Here is a 22388-nt window from a genome sequence, read left to right as displayed (position 1 = left end):
ATGCTATGATAACTGGGAGAGTTTCAAACTCAGCTAGGTAAGCATATTTTAGATGTGATGGAAGTGGTTTAAGCTCAAGTTTTGGAGGTTTAACAACATAGGGGATCAGATGTGTGGTAGATGGTCCTAATGGATCTATAAGAGGTGAGAAAGTGGAGGGATATGGTTTTAATACTTCCAAGGCAGCCCCCATCTCCATGAGCACTTCTTCATCAAAGTCATTTTGAGATTGACTCAAAACATATTGTAATGGATCATTGGATTGTGCCAGCAAAAACTTAGAGAAAACAAGTGAATCAAGCACATCAATCGAATAACAATCAATTGAACTAGAAGGGTGAGAAAGAGATTCAAACACTTTGAATTGTACAGTTTCTCCTAGCACAGTCATGGTGAGGAGACCATTTTGCACATCTATGATAGTCTTTGTCGTGGCCATAAAGGGTCTCCCAAGAAAAATAGGTAACTCACGATCATGTATAGGAGCCTCTTCCATGTCCAACACTACAAAATCAGCAGGCAAAATTAGTTTGTCAACTTGAACTAACATATCTTCCACTATACCTCTTGGATATTTCCTGATCGATCAGCAAGTTGCAGTGAAATAGTTGTTGCCTTCAAATCCCCCAAACCTAATTGAAGGTACACTGAATAGGGCATTAAATTGATGCTAGCCCCCAAGTCAAGCATAGCCTTTTCAACTAGCTTGTCTCCAATGGTGATATTGATAGAAAAACTGCCCGGATCCTTGAGTTTTGGTGGGAGCTTTCTTTGAAGCACAGCACTCACATTTTCAGACACCATCACCTTCTCATTAGGTCCATACTTCCTCTTATAAGCGTTTAGCTCCTTGAAAAATTTCCCATACGCTGGCATATTCCTAATGACATCAAGTAAAGGTAAATTAACATTCACTTTACTTAAAATATAAAAAAATTCTTTAAATGACTTATCATGCTTGCTTTTGGCAAGTCTTCCAGGAAATGGGATGGGAGGAGTGTAAAGTTTTTCAGCCTTGTGAAAATTTGGAGCTTCAGACGAAGAAGTGGCATTGCTTTGATCGTCATTCGGTTTCTCATTCTTTTCTTGAGTGAGACCTGCATTCACATGATCAGATTCATTAGTAACTTCATTGCCAACTCCATTTTAAATTACCTTACCACTTCTAAGTGTTATGACCGCTTTGGCTTGCTCTTGGTTCCTTTGAAGTATCACCGGTTGGCTTGAAAATTTCTCGGATTCTCTTTGACTCAAAGCATCAGCAATCTGACCTAATTGTCTCCATTTTGGTTAGAGCAGCTGAATGTTGTTGGAGAGTACTATTGATAGTTTGCTGGAATTGAACGGTGTTTTGAGCTAGCATTTTGATCGTATCTTCAAGCGTAGTGGCAGGCTTTGGTTGGAAATTTTGAAATTGATTGTTATTCTTCCATGTGAGATTGGGATGATCTCTCAAACTAGGGTTATATGTATTAGATAACGGGTCATTCCTTGGCCTCTGATTGTAAGAATTCATGAGATTCACTTGCTCTTGAACGAATTCGAGATAAGCCTCACTAGCCGAGCATTGATAAGTAGGATGACTTGGTATGTTGCAAATGGCACACACCTCAGCTATCTTAGGCACCATATTAAGCATAGAATCAAGCTTCTTTTCCAAACTAGCCACCTGCAAGGCAAGATCATTATTAGAACTCATTTCATACACTCCAACTCGTTTACTTCTTGTATCTTTGTGTTGAGCATTAGATCCCAACATCTCATAAATGTTATATGACTCTTGAGCATTTTTTTTCTTCAAAGCTCCACCTGCTGCATTATCAACAGTCGATTGACATGTTTGGGTTAGTCCATTATAAAAAAATTGCATTTGTAAGTAAAGAGGTAACCCGTGATGTGGACATTACAGCAACAGCCCTTTGAAATCCTCCCAACATTCATTAAAAGGTTCTCCATCATCTTGTTTAAAGTTAAAGATTTGCCCTCTCAAAGTAGCTGTCTTTTGAGTAGAGAAAAACTTCTCCAAAAATTTCTTAGCTACGGCATCCCAAGTGGTGAGCGAACCAGGTGCTAAAGTCATTAGCCAACCTTTTGCTTTATCTTTCAATGTATAAGAAAAACCCTCATTCTCATATTTGCTTCACTCACTTCCTACAAAGGTAAACCACTCACAACTTTGTAGAATTCCTTAATATGGGCTAATGGATCTTCGTTAAGTAAATCATAAAAAGAAGGAAGCATGTGAAAATGTGAAGATTTGATATCATAATTTCTAGCTTCAGTAGGCAACAAGATGCACGAAGGTGAATTTGGTATAACCGGTTGAGCATAATCTTCCAAAGCTCGGTTGTCATCGTTATTGCCAGCCATCTCTTCTTCTCTATCAAAATTAGAGTTATCGAAAGAATCTACACTCGCAGAGCTAGAAGAATAGTCCTCTTCTACACGGCTAGTCTAGGTACTAGTTTTGAAAGAACCCTAACTAAAAATGAAAGTGACAATTTGAAAGTAGTTTTGTGTTGTAAATGAAAAATAACTAAAAATGCAAGAAGAATGTAGCAGTGAATGACATATTGATGTAGAAAGAATAGGGATGAGACCAGAGATTTCGAATTCACCATTGCAAAACCAATTCCATGTTTATAAAATTAAACTGTATTCAACTACCAACCTATTTCCAGAGTTTGTTTTACATATATATATGATCAGCCATATGATGTGTGGTTTTTGATCAAATTCTCCTCATCTGCAACCTAATTGGGATGTTCAACTTTGGTTCCAAGTTAAGAGTCATTAGCATGCAAGAAAACGTAAAGAACCAAAGAAAATACATGGCAGGATGTTTGCATAGCATTCTCTTCATTCATTCACACGTCTACCAAGATTAAGCATGATGTTTACTATAACCTTGTCTAGATAATCTGTAGGCAACCCTAATGATGATTAAACATTAAAATTGACAAACAAATTGAACAATAGATTCAGTGAATGAAACAAGAAGCAAATTGATGAACTGAATACTTTAACTTAGAAACGTGGATCAATGTTGCAAGGCTAGCTACATCGAAATCCCTAGCTATGAATGTAGTTACAAATCATGTTCACATAGATTAAAACAAAAATAAACAACATGAGTGAAAATAAATTCATGAGAGGAAACCCTTGAACCAATTCTGATGTTGAACTTCTCCACCAACCATCTCTTGCGCTGAGTCCTGATGGTGGAAATATATGGACGGCTAGGGTTTTAGTGTGCATGAAAGGAGAGAATAACCAAGAAAGTCAGGTCTAGGGTTGTGAAGTGCGTCCAAAATAAATAAGGTCTGTAAAAGTGGCTAAAAGATAAGTTTTTATGGGGTAAAGGCTGCCAGATATTCCAAAGATATCCTAACAAATCAGCCTTTATTTTGTACTTTTTGCCTTATTTGGCACCTCCAAATCAGGCTAGAAATCCCCATTGCTTTCCCATTTTGCTCTTAGTCTTCAAACAAGCCAGGTTCGCCTTGGATTTTTTTTTGGACTTCAAAACAGGTCACAAAACTTGTTTCCACGTTTGAATAAGGGTCAGTTCCAAAAATGACATGTTTTCATTTCTTTTCCCTTCAACTTGATCCTAAAGTAGATGCAACTGTATACTAACACAAAATAGGGTAAAATGCGACAAGTTTAACTCAAAAACATTACAAATAGACTAGAAACGGATGGTATATATGTATAAATATATGAGTTATCAGCAATCCACCAAACACACCATCTATAGAACGAACTTCGTACAAACTTGAATCGTCCAATTTCATTGGCCAATTGATATCGGATTGAGCCCAAAACTTGGTCAACATCATAATATGGTGATAGGAGTCATTTGGTGAATTTTGAGTGAAATCCAAACTCTAAAACTATACAATACACCAACAACATCATTTGATGAACCAATTTCGTACGAACTTGAATTGTTTGATTTCTTAGTTCAATCGATATCGGATTGAGCCCAAAACCTGGTCAACATCATAATATGGTGGGAGGAGTCATTTGGTGAGTTTTGAGTGAAATCCAATCGCTAAAACTATGCAATACCCCAACAACTCCATTTGATGAACGAACTTCTTACGAACTTGAATTTTCTGATTTCTTGGTTCAATCGATATCGGATTGATCCTAAAACTTGGTCAACATCGTAATATGGTGGGAGGAGTCATTTGGTGAGTTTTGAGTGAAATCCAACCACTAAAACTATGCAATTGTGCACCCGTTTTGTGTTTGTCCCTTTGATGGAAGCGTAAAGTTCCCCATTGCCTTGAAAACCATTGACTGATCAACAAGTCAACTTTCTTTAGTGTGCGAGCGTGCCACTGCTAGCAATAAAAATCCTAGCACACTTCTTAAAAATAGGTAACTTTCGCCTCAAGTTTCTGATTTCTAAACAAGCGATTGTGAATTTGGGTGAGAAATATCTCCTAAGTAAGTTCTTTTCCAGCCTCAGACTGGTGAGGACTTCATAATTTTTCACAGTACAATGTTGGTAGTTCTGGCCAGAATAGATAGTGAGAAAATGGACTGTTTTCAAGTGGAACTGACTTTTACAAAACTCTATAGGAAAAAATCAACTCTAGAAAGACAACAAGAAGGCTGGACTTCCATTTATGCCTGGACAGAAGCTTCTGATCCGGGCTGGACTGGGTATGCTTGTGCTGGACTGGACTGTCAGCAACTTCAACTGTCGAGTTTCAGCTGTAAATCGATACTAACGTTCGAGTTTGGCATAGCTTTAATCGATTTCAAGCCCTGGAAGGTTTTTTGAACGGACAGAATTGCGGCCTCTTCAGTCTGAAGGGGGTAGAAGTGGATGTACTCAGGGATTACTGAGCTGAAACTGCACTGTGGTACTTGTTCTACTTGATCAGGGCTCTCTATAAATTCGTTGAGGTCTTCATATTTGTAAGAACTCAGGCTCTGCTTGTTTTGGCTTTTGCTGAACCAAATTTGCAATGAAATAAATCTCGTTTTAAATGACTTTTCTCTAAGTCTGAAACTGATTTGTAGCTGGCTTCTCTCTTGTGGCTCAATGAGCTTTTGGTTGCTTCAATTTGTTTGAAGGTTCTTTGGGATCAAGTGATCATTTTGAGTTTTTTGTCTTTTGACTGATTTTTTGGTTGTTTTATTGATTGTTTTCTTGATTGTCCTTTGCTCTGTTCACCCTCTCCTATATTTATAAGAAATGCTTTGGGGTGGTGTTTCTAATTCTCTTAATAATGGGCGGCAAAATTTCTTAAAAGATCTTTCTTTTTTAAATGAAAAGAAAAAGGGTTTTTATCAATTTCTGGCAGATAAGCTTTCCATAGTTAGTTCCTAAGGTGGTCACTTCCCTATTTTTCTTGAAAGAAAACCTAACCCTTCTTCCAATTTAACTGCCCTTGTAAGAGTTCAAACTGTGATGGTTTAGTTCGATTTCCTATTTTGAACAACGCCCTGTTTCCTGCTTATCTTCCAAACGCAGTCTGCTTATCTCTTGAAAACAGTGCCTTACTTTTGAGTAGAAACAATATCTTTGAATATATAAAAGGGATAAATGTCCCTTCTTTTTTGCCTGCCCTTGTCAACTCCTTTATCAACCCAGTTGAGAACATTGAATTTTTTCAAAGTCTTTTCAGGCAGTCACGTGGGTCTGTTTTTACTACTATTTTGGGTTTTTTTTTCTTCTTTTTAATCATGCCAAGCCCAGGTCCAGTTTTTCGGAGCTATGGGCTGATTCCTTTTTTTCTTTTTCGAAGTCCACATTCACCGTCGTGGTTTTGACAGATCTCGGGTTGGGCCTTCGATTCCTGTTTATTTGTAAAGTCCGGATCTGGGCCCTGTGGCTTGTTTGTTATCCAGGGCTTTTTAGTGTTGGGCTGGGTGCGCAGGATTTTGGCCCAAACAATGCCCCCTTGAATCTGAACTGTTTCTGAAACGGTTTCTTAACCTTTTAACGGTTCAGATTGAATCAATTGGCCAATTAATGTTAAGCGTCACTTTCTTCCGTTTCTGCTGACCCACGTCTGCCAAGTCTTGTCTATTGAGCTAGAGTTCATGGGGAAACTGGGTGATTATTAGCTAGTTACCAGCTAGCTAATGACAGGTGAAGCCTTACCTTCTTCTTCCCATGTTTCTGAGTTTTTAAAAGGAATTCAAACTTACAGTTCCTGTTCATTCGAAAACCTAACCCTTCAAGCTTTGACTCTTTTGGATTTCTTAGAGCCTTTTCCTCCTTTCTTTGATCAGACCTTAATCCTTCCTTTGTCTCAACTTGAAACCCCTGAAAAATGTCTTCTCCGAAAACTCGTGCCCAGGTTCGTCTTCTTCAGTTCCTCCTGATTACATTACTGGGACTGGGGTTGACAATCACGCGATAGAGGTCAGAAGCAAGCTCCACCCTTTTGCCAAGAAAAACCTGGACTAGAATGTCCTCCACCTGTTCGAGAATACCTAGTTTTGGGTCCTCACTGGTTTGGTTCTGTCCCTGCTGAAATGGCAGAAATGTTCAAAGATGATGCTGAAGCTCCCCTGTGCTTCGATAGCTCTTCTGCCGTGGCATCCCATTCTTGGGTTAGCAAGAACCTGAGCCGCTCGTTTCCTTTGAGCAAAGTTAGGAACAGTCCAGTCAAGTGGGCAGACTGGATTAATAGACTTCTCCCACGGTATGGAGCTCACTGGAAGCGGGCTAGCATCTATGACGCTATTCTTATGTCCAAGCAGTCCATTAATAGAGACAAAAATCTTCTGGTTGCTGCCCTCTGTTTCTGGAATTCTGCCAGCAACATGTTTGATTTTCGTGTGGGCCCCATGGCCCCAACTCTGACATGGCCCAGATTTTTGGATTCAGACCCCATGGACGTCCTGGGGATGCAATGGGTGATTACCATAGGAAGAAGAACCAGGAGAAGTTGGCCAAGCCTTTCACCATATCTCCTGCAACAATCAACCAGAACTGCTCATTTTCCAACCACCTAAGGAAGTTCAGTGCTGAGAAAGATAAGGATCAGCAGCACATGTTATTCCTCCTGTACTAGCTGAACAGATTTGTCTTTCCCAACCGTACCTCAGCAATTCTGCTCGAGTACAGGCACCTGGTAGAAGCTCTGCATAACCATACTAACGTAGGGGTTGGACCTATAGTTTTGGCTCATTTGTTCAAGAACCTGCATACTGCCACCCTGGAGAATCCCCTAAACATGTCTGCTCCAGGCGCATTCTGGATGATCCAGATCTGGCTGCAGGTGTATTTCCCTGAGTTGAGGTTTACAGACATAATTCTACCTGAAAACCAAGTTCTGGCCCTCCCTCTTATGTCGACAGAAGTGCCTAAGCGTTCAATAGAGGAGTACCCGATGTTCTTCAGGCATTGTACTAAGAGGTCAGCAGCTCAGTGGCGGGTGGTGATCAGAAGGACATATCCCTGGTTTCAGCCTGGTTACGGCTGTTTAAGAGGGAACCAAAAGAAGAAGCGGCCAGAATTAACTTCAGGAGAAGTTTTGAGTGTCGCCCTGCCGAGAGATCTGCCCCATGGAGGTGGGAAGCCTCCAAATTATCATCTGGGGGCAAAAGTGTACCATCCCAAATTTTGTGCAAGGCAGCTTGGCTGCCCTCAGCTTATTCCGCTCAAATCATACAGAAGCTGCAATCGGGCCACTTCCTGGAGAGATTCAGATGATTTGGAAGTGCACAAGAATGCCAAATGTGCGGTGAATAAGATAAACAACAGTGCAAAATGGAAGGTGACGGCTGGAGGGAGGACGTCGAGGGAGAGAAAAGAGAGACTGAGGGAGAAGAGAGAGAAAATGGGGTTTTAAAATTCTGACTTTTCAAATTACTATTTTGCCCCTAAGAGTATTTTGACAGTATTTTCTTCGTAAAAAATCTAATTCGAGCCTGCTACGTAACTACAAACTCATTTCGTCACGCTCTACGCAACGGTGCATGTGGAATTATCAAATTCTTTCTCTGTCAAAAAGTCAACTTTTCTTTAATAAATTATTCCAATGGCAAAATTGTCCTTTCCTCTTAATAGTTTAATAATTAAATATTAATTAAGTCTTGGGTTATTACAAATAATTTTATGCAATTTAAATTCATTATTTGATCTTGAATAAGTATTCAATAGATCGAGGGCTTTCTAGCATATGTTGCTAAGATTTAAGTAGTGTATTTATTTGCTACCGAGTCGAGAATACTGAAAGAATAGTGGAAATAAGGATTTCAGAAATCAAATAGGATGGCAGTAAAGTTTTAAGATTAGAGGAGTTAGTTTTATTTATTCCAAACCCTCTAGGAAGTTATATTTTCTTTGATCACCTTAGGTAACCAAGTATATTAAGTTTTGTCTTCAGTTAAGTCAGCATGCTCGACTTTTGCCCCACGAGGCTTAGGGATATTCGAACTGTGGGAGCGAGAAATGCAGCTCATGTGGGCTTAGTGTCCCTTGAGTCTTGCGAGGAGGGCAGATCAAGCTAACCGAGTGTCTCTTGAGTCCTACGAGAGTGTGTCACCACGGTGACACGAGGAATACATAGTAATTAAGGGATTTGACGGAATTAAATAAGTATACCTAGGTGGTGGTTGAACTTTACTTCAATATATTTCAGCAGGAATAATGTTTGGTGTTATATGTATAAATATGAATGCATGAGTTCAGTACGAGTATATATGAGAAACTTGATTAAGTTTTTATAACTATTTTTACAGTGGGGTTACTATGTTCTTATACTATTTTCTAAAATCTTGTTTTTGGTCAAATCATATTTTTCAATGTTTTGCGCCCCCATGCAGTAGGCGTGCACAGTGATCCACCACAGGGCCGTTCCCACTTCCCTCGCTTCCCCCATTCTGATGTAGGGCTCTTTTGTAATTGAGTTGACTTCTTTTGTAATTTCTTAGAGGTTGCTCTGATAACATGCCTTAGAACTTAGACTTAACTGTTAGAATGTATATATATATATATATATATACGCATGCTAGCAGTTGGATTGTATATATATGCTTATTTGACAGGTGTAAATTTGGGGAGTGAGTAAATTACAGGGGAGACTCTACCAAATTTTCGGTAGAAGTCAAGTTTGTTATTTAATTGAAATTTTGTATAGAAGGGCAATTAGGTCAGTTATGCCCAGCACCCGCTAGGTGTCGGACACCTACAGGGTTCGGCTCGGATTCCAAAATGGAATTTGGGTCGGGTCTTGTCATAATTAGTCAACAAGTCATGTCAACAATTTGCACAAACAATGAGGTAGCAAAAACTATTGGACAAATGAAGGGAATTCTTGATTTTATTTTATTTATTTTTTATACAAGTTGGAAGAGGAGCATAATTGAACCGAACCTCGAGTAAGGGTACATGCTCTTAACAATTTGAGCAACAAACTCCTTACCTTAAAGATGTTTTATTATAACAAATTGCTTATGCTCATTTTTCAATTGAGGTGAAACTAAGGAAACAATAGGAACATTAAAACTAGAAGCTATAGTTTATTTGGTGCGTGGAGTTGTTCCTGATCCCAGTCCCACATGATTGTCAATTTAAATACTAGGCTCCATCATCGTCATCATCGTCATCTTTCTCATGATCCATTAACTCCCAGGAGCCGTCCTCCATTTGAACCATAGAGTTGTTCCTCTCTATCCACCACTTAGGAATTATATGATATTTATCATCTAGACCATCCAAAATTCTGTTCACCAATGCAAGATCTCGATTAATTTCCAATTTAAAATCATTGTTTCTCCCTTGTGTTCCTGCCACTCCATGCAAGTAAACCTCCAACTGATGCACAGAGTCTATTGCATTCTTCAAGTAGGGCGATTTGAGAGTGTCGATTACCAACTCTTTTCCAACAGGGACATAAGGTAGAATTGGTAACTTAGGGACGGGATCCCATTCGTTGGTGATACGCAAGACCCGAAGATTTTCGAGACTAGAGAATACCTTCTTGAAACCTTGGTCTCCCACATTTGGGCAGGCAAACACAATGGCTGTGACAAGACTCACATTGTTTGAGTTTGTAGGCTTATTGTATCCGTTATAAACAATATCAGTTGCATTTAGAACTGCAATAGCTGAACCCATGCTGTGGCCAGTGACAGTAATGCTGATCTCCTCTTCCTTGTATTCGTCTACTAGTTCTCTAACTGCAGCTAGAACCTGCAAACAATATACAGAAGACATATAGGTGGAAATTTATGTTTTCACTTTCATTTTTCTGTTATAAAAGTTTATCAATCCCAGTTGAAATATCTCATTTGGTGTTATAAAACTTGATCAAATCATAAGCCATGTTGAATGTTTGGTTTGTTTAATATGAGTAGTTACACTTGTTCTGTGTGAATTTCGTGACTAGATAGAATATTAAAAAGAAAGTACGATGCGTTTGGATGGGAGTTGGTTTGGTAACCAAAAAAAAAAAATTATAAAAGAAAAAAGATGGTTCGTTTCGGGTGATATTTCTTTACTATTTTACCCTTTTTATGTCTATTACCATACTACCATTAATTTTCAAGTATTATATTACAATACTTAATTTAGAGCAATAAGGATGTAAGTGTTCAAACTATCTCATTTATTTTATAAAAACTCAAGAACTTACTTTAGTCTTTGTGCCTGATTTATGAATACAATTATCGTCTTTCTTTCAAATTGAAACAAAAGTACTATCAATTCAACTTAAAACAAAAACAGAATAAAAAAGAAACTTATATATACCTGATCTCTGCAACTAGCAGTTTTATTGTGTGCTGACTCAGAGTCAAGATTAGTATAATAGCCATGCCAACCAAGGTGCACCTGAGGATTATGTTCCTTTCCCAGAATATCAGAAGCTGAGAAAAAAAGTATCGTAGCGTCGACCTCTAACTCTTGGTCCAACATGGTTCCTCTCCATGAAATCAGAATGTCCCTCCTTCCTAACACTTTGCTTCCTTCATCCGTCGACACCGCAACAAATCCCAACAAGCTTGATTTCCCAGGTGCAAATCTTGTTGCTGCATACAAATACTTCTTCACCTCGTACTTGTATGGATTGCCTGTCTCCAAACCCACCTTAGAGAATAAATTTCTCTTGGCATACCGGGGAAGTCCGATGTTCTTCGAAATTGATGTTGGCTTGTCAATGAATCCGTAACCAATGGCTCCAGCCCTTTCACCGTAGTGAATGATGTAGCGGCGAAGATTGATGTCTAGAGGGTCTAGCAGACCCTCCCACTCGTCCTCGCCACTCAGAACCCTCCACCTGGCTGCAATCAAGCTACCCATGAAGTCAAAAAATTTATTTTGCTTTACAAATAAACAACTATAGAGATGATTAATTGGAACAAATTAACCTTGATGCATTATCTATCGATGTCGAAGCTCCTGTATTTATAGTGAGGATGTACTACTTATCTTGTTTCTTTGCTCTTCAAAATTAGCACGTGGTCAAATTCCCAGCCGCCTCCAATTAAATATTTAATGTCTCATATGTTTAGTTCTTTGCTTGCTTTGTTTACCGGCCGGCTAGATAACTTGAAAGGACTAAATATGATAAGGATTTATTATATTAATATTGAAATCTTGATGTCTTGCACGCATATATTTTGGATCATTATTGCTAGCCATATATATTTTTATTTTTTTTGGGTTGAAAAGTCATATGATTGTTTAATATCACTTGATCCTTCTTCAACCTTCGATTATTCTTTGTTTAATGCATTATGGTCATGCTCTTCACGTCATAATTAACTTCTGATATATGTAATCTTGTAATGATTAATAAGTCCAGCTACCTTTGTTTTGGGAGTAAGGCAGCAAACGACTTAAAATATTAACAATAATTTGCAATATGATATTGATCTAATCTGTCCATTCGGTGAAATTTGCTTTATAAGTTGTATCCATATTCGGTATCTTAGTTGCTTTGTACTTGTTTTGTTTATCTTATTAATAAAATATTGTCACTCCTTCAACCAAATATAACATGTGATTAGTAACTTAAATTATTTATTATCAAGTATGACATGTAATGATAAGCAAATAAATAGAAACGTATGGCATGTAACTCCACAAATATTAGGCACATCAATCATCATCACTTTCATGATCCATCAACACCCAGGAGCCGTCGTCTATTTGAAGCATAGACTTGTTCTTCTCTGTCCACCACTTAGCAACTACAAGATACTTATCTTTTAGCCCGTCCAAATATTTGTTTACTAATGCAAGATCACGTTTAACTGCCAATTTAAAATCATTTTCTCCTTGTGTTCCTGCAACTCCATGTAAGTAAACCTCCAAACTGTGCAGGCTCTGTTTCGGATCCTTCAAATACGGTGATTTGAAAGTGTCGAATCTCAGCTCTTTTCCGACATGAAGATAGTTTGCAAACGGCGGTAAAGAAGGGATTAAATCGTAGTCATTCGTGACACGCAAGACGTGAAGATTTTTCAGACCATAGAACACATTGCTTAAGCCTTGGTCTCCAAGACGAGGGGCAGCAAACACAATGGCTGTGACAGGACAGACTGGATGGCCTGGGGGCTTATTGTATCCATTATAAACAATGTCTGTAGCGTTTAAAATTCCCATTGCAGCGCCCATGCTGTGGCCGGTGACAGTTATGCTGATTGTCTCATTCTTGTATCGGTTCACTACTTCTTTAATTGCAGCTAAAGCCTGAAAATACAAGAATACATCAACTTTATTTCTTTTGCAGATCAGAATATTTCAATTTTTTCTCCGAAGAAATGTTGTTGTCTTGTTTACATATAGGAGCAACAAAAATTTAGATTACAGGAAATTGGGGCTGCTTTTAGGTCACAAAAATACTCTAGGAACTTCTTCAAGAATCACTTCAAAGTTTTTTTTTTCAAGGAAACACTTGAATTTTTAATAAACTAAACTTGAAGTACTTCTAATAGAAATAGAAGCGCTTCTCAAAAAAACCGCTTATGAGCTAAAGTGTCTTTTACAGAAGCAGTTACAAACGGGTTAGTCCAATGCACATCACTAGCTAGCTCATCTAACAAAAACTAAAACATTAATAAAACAAAGTTACCTGAGCCCTACAACTAGTTTTGTTGTGTGGAGACTGAGGGTCAATATGAGTGTAATAGGAATGGAAACCATGGTGAACCTTAGGGTCATGCTTCTCTCCCAGAATATCAGAAGCACTAACCAAATCGAACACTACGTCAATACCCCACTCTGCCACCAGCTCAGTTCCTCTCCATGAAACCAAAATGTCCCTCCTCCCCAACACTTTCTTTCCCTCATCCGTTGCCACTGCAACGTAACCCAACCAGATCGATTTCCCGGGTGATAATGTCGTTGCAGCGTATAAATATTTCTTCACCTTGTACTTGTATGGATTAGAATTCTCCAAACCTACCTTAGAGAACAAATATCTCTTTGCATATCGAGGAAGTCCGCAGTTGTCCGATTTTGTCTCATCAATGAAGGCGTCAGCTATGGCAGCAGCCCTTTCCCCGTAGTGAAGGATATAGCGGCGCAGATCAAGGTCGAGAGGGTTGAGTAGACCCTCCCACTCAGTCTCGCCGCTGAGAAGCCTCCACCTTTTTGCTATGCTATGCATGGTTGTCTTCTTCTTGCTTAACCAGCTTGCAAAGGATTGATATATTAGTAACTAACAAACTTTTAAAGCATTGATCCTCTTGCTTAACCAACTTGAGGGGATTGATATTCTTGATGCATGCTTCTGTCATGACTCACATGCACCATCCAACCTCTTGGTAATCTCTAATCACGTATCTGTTTTGCTTATTATTTATTTATTTTCTCTGATAATTAATTTCGTTACTTTCTCAAAATTATTAAGTTGATATATGGTATTCTTAAACTATGATTGACAGATAAACATGCACAAACACGTATATATACATACATACATATGTGTGTACACAAAGTTGAACATGAGAAATGTCTCAAAAATCTTATTAGTAAACCGAAACACATAACCAAAATATGCGTTAATCTTTTCATCTTACTGTTATGTTAATCTTGATCAATCGCTTGATCTTGTACATTTTTATTTTAGGGAAATTCTATGTAGACTCGCTCACTGAACCTTACTACAATATTTGTATACCCAGAACTGCCTGTTTTACCCTTGTATAAAATGAAAGGAAAACTGAAAAATCAGAAAAACGCATATTAGAAAGCTAAATTGGTCTATAATTAAGGGCTCGTTTGGGAATGATTCTACAGATGCCAATAATCACTTTTATGGAGAATCAATTTTCCAAATAATCATTTTAAGTGATTTTATGGAGAAGTACACGGGAGATATGCTTCTCCCCATAATTACTTAAAATCATTCTCAAACGAGCCCTAAATTCACATTGAGTGATTTTAGTTTGGCTAATCACATAAGATCATAAAAAGGACTTAGTTTAGGTCCAAATTAATAACTAGAATTTCTTTATTTCACCAATTTTAATATTTTGGTGCTTAATTCGAGAGGCAATAAGATATATAGAACTTCATTGATAGTAAAAGAAAGAGTACACAAAAGGCCACGACAGGGGCAAACTTTATTTATGCGACATTGTCATGCATATATAATTACGTTGATCAACTACATGGTTTTCATGCATCGTCATCTTTTTCGTGATCCATTAAAACCCAGGAGCCATCATCCTGTTGAACCATGGACTTGTTCTTCTCTATCCACCACTTAACAACAATACGGTACTCATCTTTTACGGCATCCAACAATTTGTTTACCAGGGCAATGTCACGATCCACTTCCAATTTGAAACCATTTTCACCTTGCGTCCCGGCAACTCCATGCAAGTAAACCTCCAAATCGTGAAACATCTCTACTATGCCGATCCAGTCATCATAATCCGAAAGAGCCTTGAGGTAGGGCGACATAAGACTGTTGAATCGCAACTCCTTTCCGACATGGACATATTTTCCTTCAGCTGATAAAATAGGGGCAAGATCATTAGTATTCGCGACACGAAGGACGTGAAGATTTTTTAGACTGGAGAATACTTTGTTGAAGCCTGAGTCTCCGAGGCCGGGGCAGGCAAACACAATGGCCGTGACGAGAGATGCCTTGCCTGGCTTGTCGCTAAGCTTATTGTATCCATTATAAGCAATGTCCGTTGCGTTTAGGATTCCAATTGCAGCACCCATACTATGGCCCGTCACAGTTATGCTGATCTCCTCGCCTTTGTATTTCTTCAACAGTTCTTTGACTGCAGCAAGAGCCTGAGACAATGGAAAATTCACCAATTCTTTGATTAAGGAACCATTGATGTATGTATATAGTTAGGCCACGCTTAGAAGGTGGGACTGAACATGGAAAATTCAATTAAAATGGACAAATTATGCATGGAATATTAAATTGGACAATCGTATAGTATAATAATTTGTATAACATAGAGAGCTTCTATTGACTTATATGAGGGATACCCTTATAAGGTTCTGTTTCGTATTGTATTCCTTGATTCGAATCGTCATTATTCATAGATTATCTCTCCAAAAGATCACTCAAATCAAAAAACAGTTAACTGTTGAAGTGAGGGTAGAAATTTTAGCGTGTTTTTGGAAATAAGAGACTAAACTGAAGTTAAAAATTAATTAAAAACTATACCTGGTTTCTGCAACTAGTATAATAGTTAAGCCAACCGGAGTGCACCTTAGGCTCATTGACATTGTCCTTGCCCAGAATGTCAGAAGCTGGGACCAAAGTGGTCTCTCTGTCAATATCAAACTCCTTCTCCAACTTGGTTCCTCTCCATGAAATCAGAATATCCCTCCTCCCCAACACACGCTTCCCTTCATCTGTTGTCACTGCAACATAACCCAACCAGATCGATTTCCCGGGCACTAATTTTGTCGCTGCATATAAGTATGTCTTCACAACGTACTTGTATGGACTATAACTCTCCAAACCCACCTTGGAGAACAAGTTTCTCTTTGCATATCGAGGAAGTCCGGAGTTCTTCGATTTTGGCTCGTCGATGAAGGCGTCGGCAATGGCAGAAGCCCTTTCTCCATAGTGAATGATATAGCGGCGGAGATCAATGTCAAGAGGGTAAAGTAGACCCTCCCACTCGGTCTGGCCGCTGAGAAGCCTCCACCTTCTTGCTATGGCATCCATGATCACCTTCTTCTTGCCTCACCAGCTTGAAAGGATTGGTATTATTGATTAACCAAAACGTGAAAGGATTGATGATCTTGCTTGACCAACTTGAAAGGATTGATACTCTTGGTGCATGCTTCTCTCATGACTCATGCACCATCCAATTAACACACGTTTCGTTTTGCTTGTTTATTTATTTTCTTTCCCAATTCTTTGTCATTTTTTCAACAATCCATAAAACCAAGAACCAAAACTTCTTCTCATAAAAATAAAGCCCAAACTGTTAGCTTGGTTTTGATAAGTACCGAAATAAACCAAAGTTTACTAGTATATACGATCAATGATTACCAAATCGATCAATATTGGAAAAACAAAAACAGAAAAAAGTGTGCTCAAGCACTAATTAATACAAGCACTTATCTGGAATTGCTCCATAATAAGATCCATAATCTGAACCGTTCATTATTCATTATCATCGTAAGTACTCTTATTGTATTTTGAAAATTATTTGTTCGTCTATCTATTCAAATTTTGAAGATTTTTGGCAATAATAATACATGAACGAGGACCTAAAGGTTGAACGGTTCAGATAATGGGTTCACATTGTATAGTGAGCTCAAACGAGTGATCAACAACACAGTAATTTACAAATTGGTTAGCACTTGAGCATAGAAATGTAAGACATCGTCAAGGATCTACGACATTAACAAGGTGACAAACTTCCACTACAATTTCTTTGGATATAAATAGCATCTATGAACAGCGTATTAAGTACAATTTGTATTAAATACAGGATCAAAATATACCGAATGTACGTTTTCGAATGATAGTTCAGATACAATACTCGTACATTTTTAACGATACAGGGCAGCAGACAAATCTCAAGCATCATCATTATGCCAAAAACTATCGCCAGAGACATGTTTTGTGATACATTCAGAATCATTAGACTATTAAGTACAAACACAGACACAAGACAACCCAAATTCAATGAGGGGAAGAAATTAATGTTCCCTTGCTAACCTCACGGGTTTTTCCTTCAGGAAAGCTACATCACCTGCTGGTGTAGTCAGCAGATGATGATTTGGCCCCTCTTCACTTCCTTCTGTTCCAGATGATGCGATGGATTCTGATCCATCGTCATCATCATCCTCACCTGTATTCACAAAATAAAAACGGTTCAAAAAATCTTGTAAGAGACACACATGTTAATAATTGATGGCAGCCTGCATGGCAGGATCCAGAAAACATCAGCTTAACCATATAGAGTTCCCAACTTTCCATGACCAGATCAATATCCCAACCAAATGCAATTAAGCCAGGAGGTTGATTCCATCAGAGTGTTTGATGATTCTACCTCTTCCTTCAAATGAACTCGCTACAGATTTGCTAAGATTTAGTAGCAGCTTATCCAGAAAAGGTAAACGGAACGTAGATTCCGTGCGATGAAATTCTACAGCATTATTGATATTCTCTTTGATTAACATGCACCAGAACTCCAGGTTGTGTGCTTTGCTTCATTTGTTAATCCAGCATCTCGACAACCTTGGGCACAATGTGATCTTTTTTTTTCTTTTTTTTTTAAAGGAAACAAATTTTATTGCAATAGACAATAAAATACAGAGATGGCCTAGGTGGCCACACAGAAACAGAAAACAAAGAAACAGTAACTAGACTGAACAAAACCCTAAGCTACTGCACAGTGTGATAATGCTCAAATAAAAATGAAAAACAGTTGCTCAAAGAAATGATGGGTGGTTTGAAACCACTTGGCTTGTATTTTAATTATAGGTTCTAGAGAAATGTGCAAATTTATTGGTTTTATTTGTTGTTTTCGGGCATTAATTTTAGATCAAGCATCGTTCATCCAACCTTGGGCAAACGATACACAGACTCAAGCAATCAAACATACCTAAAACGTTTAGTCAATTTCGACCATGCATAATCTCATTTGTTCAGCCTTGGTCGGCTGAACAAGGTTCAGACACATAATTAAAAAACTTCTACAGGTATCTAACTTTTTTCACAGCCTCATGTTTTCATCGCCTCACTTATTATCATGTGCATAAGAATCACTCAAGTAGAATCGCCCAACTCTTTTTATTGTTGGTATATATCGCAAACATTTTTAAATAATATTGATAACAGATTGAAGAACCAACGATGGTGCGCTTATAGTTGAGTGCCCCACTATAGTTCAATGTTTCCTATTTTCACACTCACCTACTACTTTCAACCAGCCCGCTCTCCTATGCATTTCAACCCTCTCTTCTAACCCCCACTCATTGCACACACATTATATGTGCATGGACCTTCTGTAGTACTATGAAGAAAAGATCTGCTTCAGTTCAATTTTCCTTCCTTATCTTATATTTCTGCAATGATATAGATAGACACGGCATATAAGTTTCCCATGCAAAGACATGAGCATGTTCATACCATAACTTTTTTCGGTTCTCTTAGACAGCTGATGCAAGCATAATACGCTTAGGCTTAAGTCAGAAAAATATGCAAAATTGTGATTCAAACATCTTCAGAAAAATGACTGTCAACTGGGAACATACCAGAATATGCAGGATGGTCAGGAAGATGTCTCACTGCTGCTATTTGAATGCTTTCTGGCAGAAGACAGTTACAGAAAGAACCTGACACTTGAGAAAAACCTCTACTTAGATAAATGAAAAGCTCATTGAATCATCAACAAAGTAAAGTTTTAGACCTTTATAAAACCCATTTCCGATAATGATGTTGATCTGCCTATTCTATGAAATCTACGGGCATGCAAAGCAAAGTTAAAAAATAGTATCCAACCCTAACAAGGATATGTCATTCATTTATAAGGTCTAGAAGCACCCCCATGAAGTTTAAGATAGCGTGCTCTTGTGAATACTTAAGTAGAGTATCTTTACTCTCACCTACTTTGGCCAGCCGATTTACCCATCCTGGTATAGGCTTTCCAGTTAGCCGCATACAGACCTCATCAGTAAAATGGTTGCAATTCTTGGCAATTAAATGATAAGTATCACCATGATACTTTCCAGAAAGGTGCTCCATAAATGACCGCAATTCTGAGCGAGACATATCAGTGCTGCCCAACAGGACTGACCTTCTGAAGATGAAGCCAGGACAACTTCTTGGTTCCACCTCAAAAACCCCACTGCTAGGATACTCATGGGCTCCAAATCCGTACTCCAAGCCATGAACTGGGTATAAAAATAGGTAGAACTTTGTCATGCCTTTCATCTATAATTTAATATGAAGACTTCCAAGGAGATTCAGTCCGACTAGTCAAGTATAAAATATAGAAAAACCAAAGGAAAAACAAACAAAAATAATGTGTAATGTGTTGCAAAGAAAGAACTAAGAAACTGAATGTATTTCATTACCAGTGAATAGAGTATATAGGTGTTTATATAGAATTCCAAAACACAAATTCAGCAATACAGATCAGCCTAATGTTTGGGAATTGAGCCAATCAATCAACAGTTAAAGTAATCAAGGAAGTCAAATCTTCAATCCGAATCAATTTGAGGGTGTAAACTAGCCTATACTCCAGTATAAAGGATTCTATAAACTCTATGAATTAATGTAATTCTCCAATATTTTTATTGCAGGTTTTTCATATTCAGGTATTCCATGGTTCATTAAGCATTATACCATTAATTCAACATATAATTCTCTCTAGTTACAATAACCCTTTATATAAGTTGATCCTTCACCCAAGTTGTACGTTTTGTATGATATATTTCCAGAAAACCCTGCATATATTTTGATGCTTCTATTCCAAGACCACAATTGTAGACCTTAACTCTAGTACAGATCTTGTAGAACTTACAATTATCTCTATCCGTTATCTTACTCTCTTACACAGAATCTCAAAACTATTTAATCATTTAATTTAATATAATAATAATAATAATAAATAAATAAAAAGTTTCTAACTGTTAAAGTTCTGTACAAAAGTGCAGTATTATTTTCTCATTTAGCACTTAAGATCTTCAAAAAGAAAAACGATTAAATTTATAAACTTCCTCTGTTACGTAAATATCAAGTTTTGTTTTTAAGAAAGTACCGTTAACACTCCAAAATACTAATCCTTACCTATATTTGGGTCTCTTTATGCATGGAACTGCATTTTTCATATGATAAGAAAATAGTTTTCTTACATCAAGCCACACATAGCTGCTTAGATTTCATCATAGGATTATTTGAAATCTGCTGTAGGGAATTCTCCGAAACAATAATTGCTTACATCTTGTCAATGATCAAAATAATGGGCAAGATTTCAGACATTGTGCATATGCAATCTCTTGTAGTTACCATTTCAGTCACTCTATTCTCTTACAAACATTAGCATAGCTTGTCAATAAACTATAAGCATATCACAGTTTGCAGAGCAAATCTCAATGCCCACCATACTCCTATTTCCACATAACTATCCATCCATACGAACAAAATACACCATGACATTTCTAAAAATTGAAAATTTATAGCAATAAACCCAAATTTGTTCACAATTAAACAGAAATAACACCTAAATTGAAAATGAAAATTCACAAATTCAAATTTCAATTACTAAGAGAGCTGAAAAGCCACGAAAGTCGCATACCTTCGATGCCGGAGTGGAAGATCCCAAATCCAAACCAGTAAAGGTAGTTATTTACAGGCGTGAGATCGTAGACATTGAGGTACAAAAGGGCGCGATTTTTTTTCCGATCAGTCTTCTCCTTCTCTGTGCTCGAGGTCGAGGTTGAGGTCGGGCTTGAGCTCAAAGGAAACAACCGCATTGTATTGAGTCGCTAACCCTAATTTCCTCAATTGCGTTCTGATATAATCACAAGCTGATCATCGTGTTCCCCAATCAGACGGAACCTCAGGGAAGTGAATATAGTAAGGATGTTTTCTAACCTCGAGCTGTGTGTTTGGTTGCCGAGAAAATTTGAGGAAAATGGGGAAAGTTTTAATGTAAATTTTGGAGTTTTAGGATTTAATAATTTTTTACGATTATTGGAAGCTTTGTTTGTTCGTTGAATTTCGAAAGTGTGCGAATCGTCAAACGACGATTAAGTTATTAATGCAGTTCGCTCCAAACAAGTGAAGGTTAGTTTTTTCGTAAATGACGAACTTGCCCTATGGCAATGACTTTCTTTTGGGTACGTATTACCATAGGTAAAGTGGTTAGAGCACTTTCCTCCCGTGGTGCAATGTCAAAAGGATATTATTTAGGCTTATTATCACAAAACGTTCTTAAGATTTATGAAATTATTAGATTGCGTCGTTAATATTCTTTTGTGTCACTTATAGTCATCAAGGTTAGTATGCGTAATCATAAATGGTCCTTGCCGTTAGGTTTTGTCAAAAATTGGGTTAGTTTGCTGACGTGGCATACATATATATCACAAAACATCCCTGAGGTTTACACACTTATCACAAATGGTCCCTATGAAATTTTTTTTATTTTTTAATTTAAAATTCATAAAATTTTGGTTTTCTTTTTAAAATTATTTATAAATGAAAAAATCATTTATAGAAGGATTTTAATCTTGAGGACCATTTATGAACCCTAAACCTTTAGTTTTTTTCATTTTTAAATTTTATGAATTTTAAATTATTTTTTAAAAACTTCGTTAGTTTGTTGATGTGGCATATATATGGAGCCAACATCTACAATAATATAGTGTCACATGTATTTAAAATTTAATATATTTTTTAAAATAATTATAATTCATAAAATTTTAAAAAGAAAAGAAAATTTTTATGAAGTTTAAATTTAAAAAATTAAAAAATTTCATAAGGACCATTTGTGATAAGTGTGTGAACCTCAAGGATGTTTTGTGATATACATATATGCCACGTCAGCAAACTAACAGAGTTTTTGACAAAACCTAACGGCATGGACCATTTGTGATCATGCATACTAACCTTGAGGACCACGAATGACCAAAACAAAAAAAAAATGAAGGATGCAATCTGATAGTTTCTTAAATCTTAGGGACGTTTTGTGATAATAAGCCTACTATTTATATAAGTAAAGGTAAATACTATTCACATGAGATATGAGGAGATGAATTTGTATGGAATTTTTTGTGTGGGAAGTGAAGAACATGGCTATATGTAAAAAAATCTGAATTTTTTTTTTTTTAAAAATTTTGGGTATTTAAATTGGTCGCTGATGTTATGGTGACATTAGCAAACCCAAGCAGCAGCCCAGGCAAGTCTTGCCTTTGGGCTTGCCTAGGCTAATGGAACCCACTCCTTGCTCGGACTAGCCTTCAC

General features: G+C 37.4%; 5 protein-coding genes across 6 annotated transcripts; all 5 read right to left on the bottom strand.

Moving 5' to 3' along the window:
* LOC109949318 lies at positions 559-2370 on the bottom strand. Its single transcript, XM_020564717.1, has 3 exons — positions 2173-2370; positions 1321-1669; positions 559-1097 (listed from the first exon to the last, which is right to left on the bottom strand). The coding sequence occupies exons 1-3, from the start codon at positions 2368-2370 to the stop codon at positions 559-561; spliced, it is 1086 nt and encodes a 361-aa protein (XP_020420306.1).
* On the bottom strand, positions 9273-11355 carry LOC18776862 (phospholipase A1-IIgamma). The gene is made up of 2 exons (XM_020563399.1): positions 10730-11355; positions 9273-10171 (listed from the first exon to the last, which is right to left on the bottom strand). Exons 1-2 carry the CDS (start codon positions 11276-11278, stop codon positions 9557-9559), a joined length of 1164 nt encoding a protein of 387 aa, XP_020418988.1. The 5' UTR covers positions 11279-11355; the 3' UTR covers positions 9273-9556.
* LOC18775734 (phospholipase A1-IIgamma) lies at positions 12080-13592 on the bottom strand. The gene is made up of 2 exons (XM_007209977.1): positions 13056-13592; positions 12080-12673 (listed from the first exon to the last, which is right to left on the bottom strand). Exons 1-2 carry the CDS (start codon positions 13590-13592, stop codon positions 12080-12082), a joined length of 1131 nt encoding a protein of 376 aa, XP_007210039.1.
* Positions 14489-16170, bottom strand: LOC18776448 (phospholipase A1-IIgamma). Its single transcript, XM_007208796.2, has 2 exons — positions 15621-16170; positions 14489-15235 (listed from the first exon to the last, which is right to left on the bottom strand). Exons 1-2 carry the CDS (start codon positions 16128-16130, stop codon positions 14606-14608), a joined length of 1140 nt encoding a protein of 379 aa, XP_007208858.2. The 5' UTR covers positions 16131-16170; the 3' UTR covers positions 14489-14605.
* On the bottom strand, positions 16825-21163 carry LOC18777371 (deSI-like protein At4g17486). Of its 2 annotated transcripts, none has more exons than XM_020564212.1 (4): positions 20722-21163; positions 19028-19315; positions 18677-18763; positions 16825-17268 (listed from the first exon to the last, which is right to left on the bottom strand). In XM_020564212.1, the coding sequence occupies exons 1-4, from the start codon at positions 20897-20899 to the stop codon at positions 17117-17119; spliced, it is 705 nt and encodes a 234-aa protein (XP_020419801.1). In that variant the 5' UTR covers positions 20900-21163; the 3' UTR covers positions 16825-17116. The 2 variants fall into 2 exon arrangements, with proteins under 2 accessions (XP_020419801.1, XP_020419802.1); XM_020564213.1 differs by having other exon boundaries at positions 18677-18757; positions 20722-21162.

Source organism: Prunus persica, chromosome G5 (assembly GCF_000346465.2).
Source record: "Prunus persica cultivar Lovell chromosome G5, Prunus_persica_NCBIv2, whole genome shotgun sequence".
NCBI classification, from domain to species: domain Eukaryota; kingdom Viridiplantae; phylum Streptophyta; class Magnoliopsida; order Rosales; family Rosaceae; genus Prunus; species Prunus persica.
The sequence above is the reverse complement of the archived record's forward strand: the minus strand, read 5'-3'. Positions and strand labels throughout refer to the sequence as shown.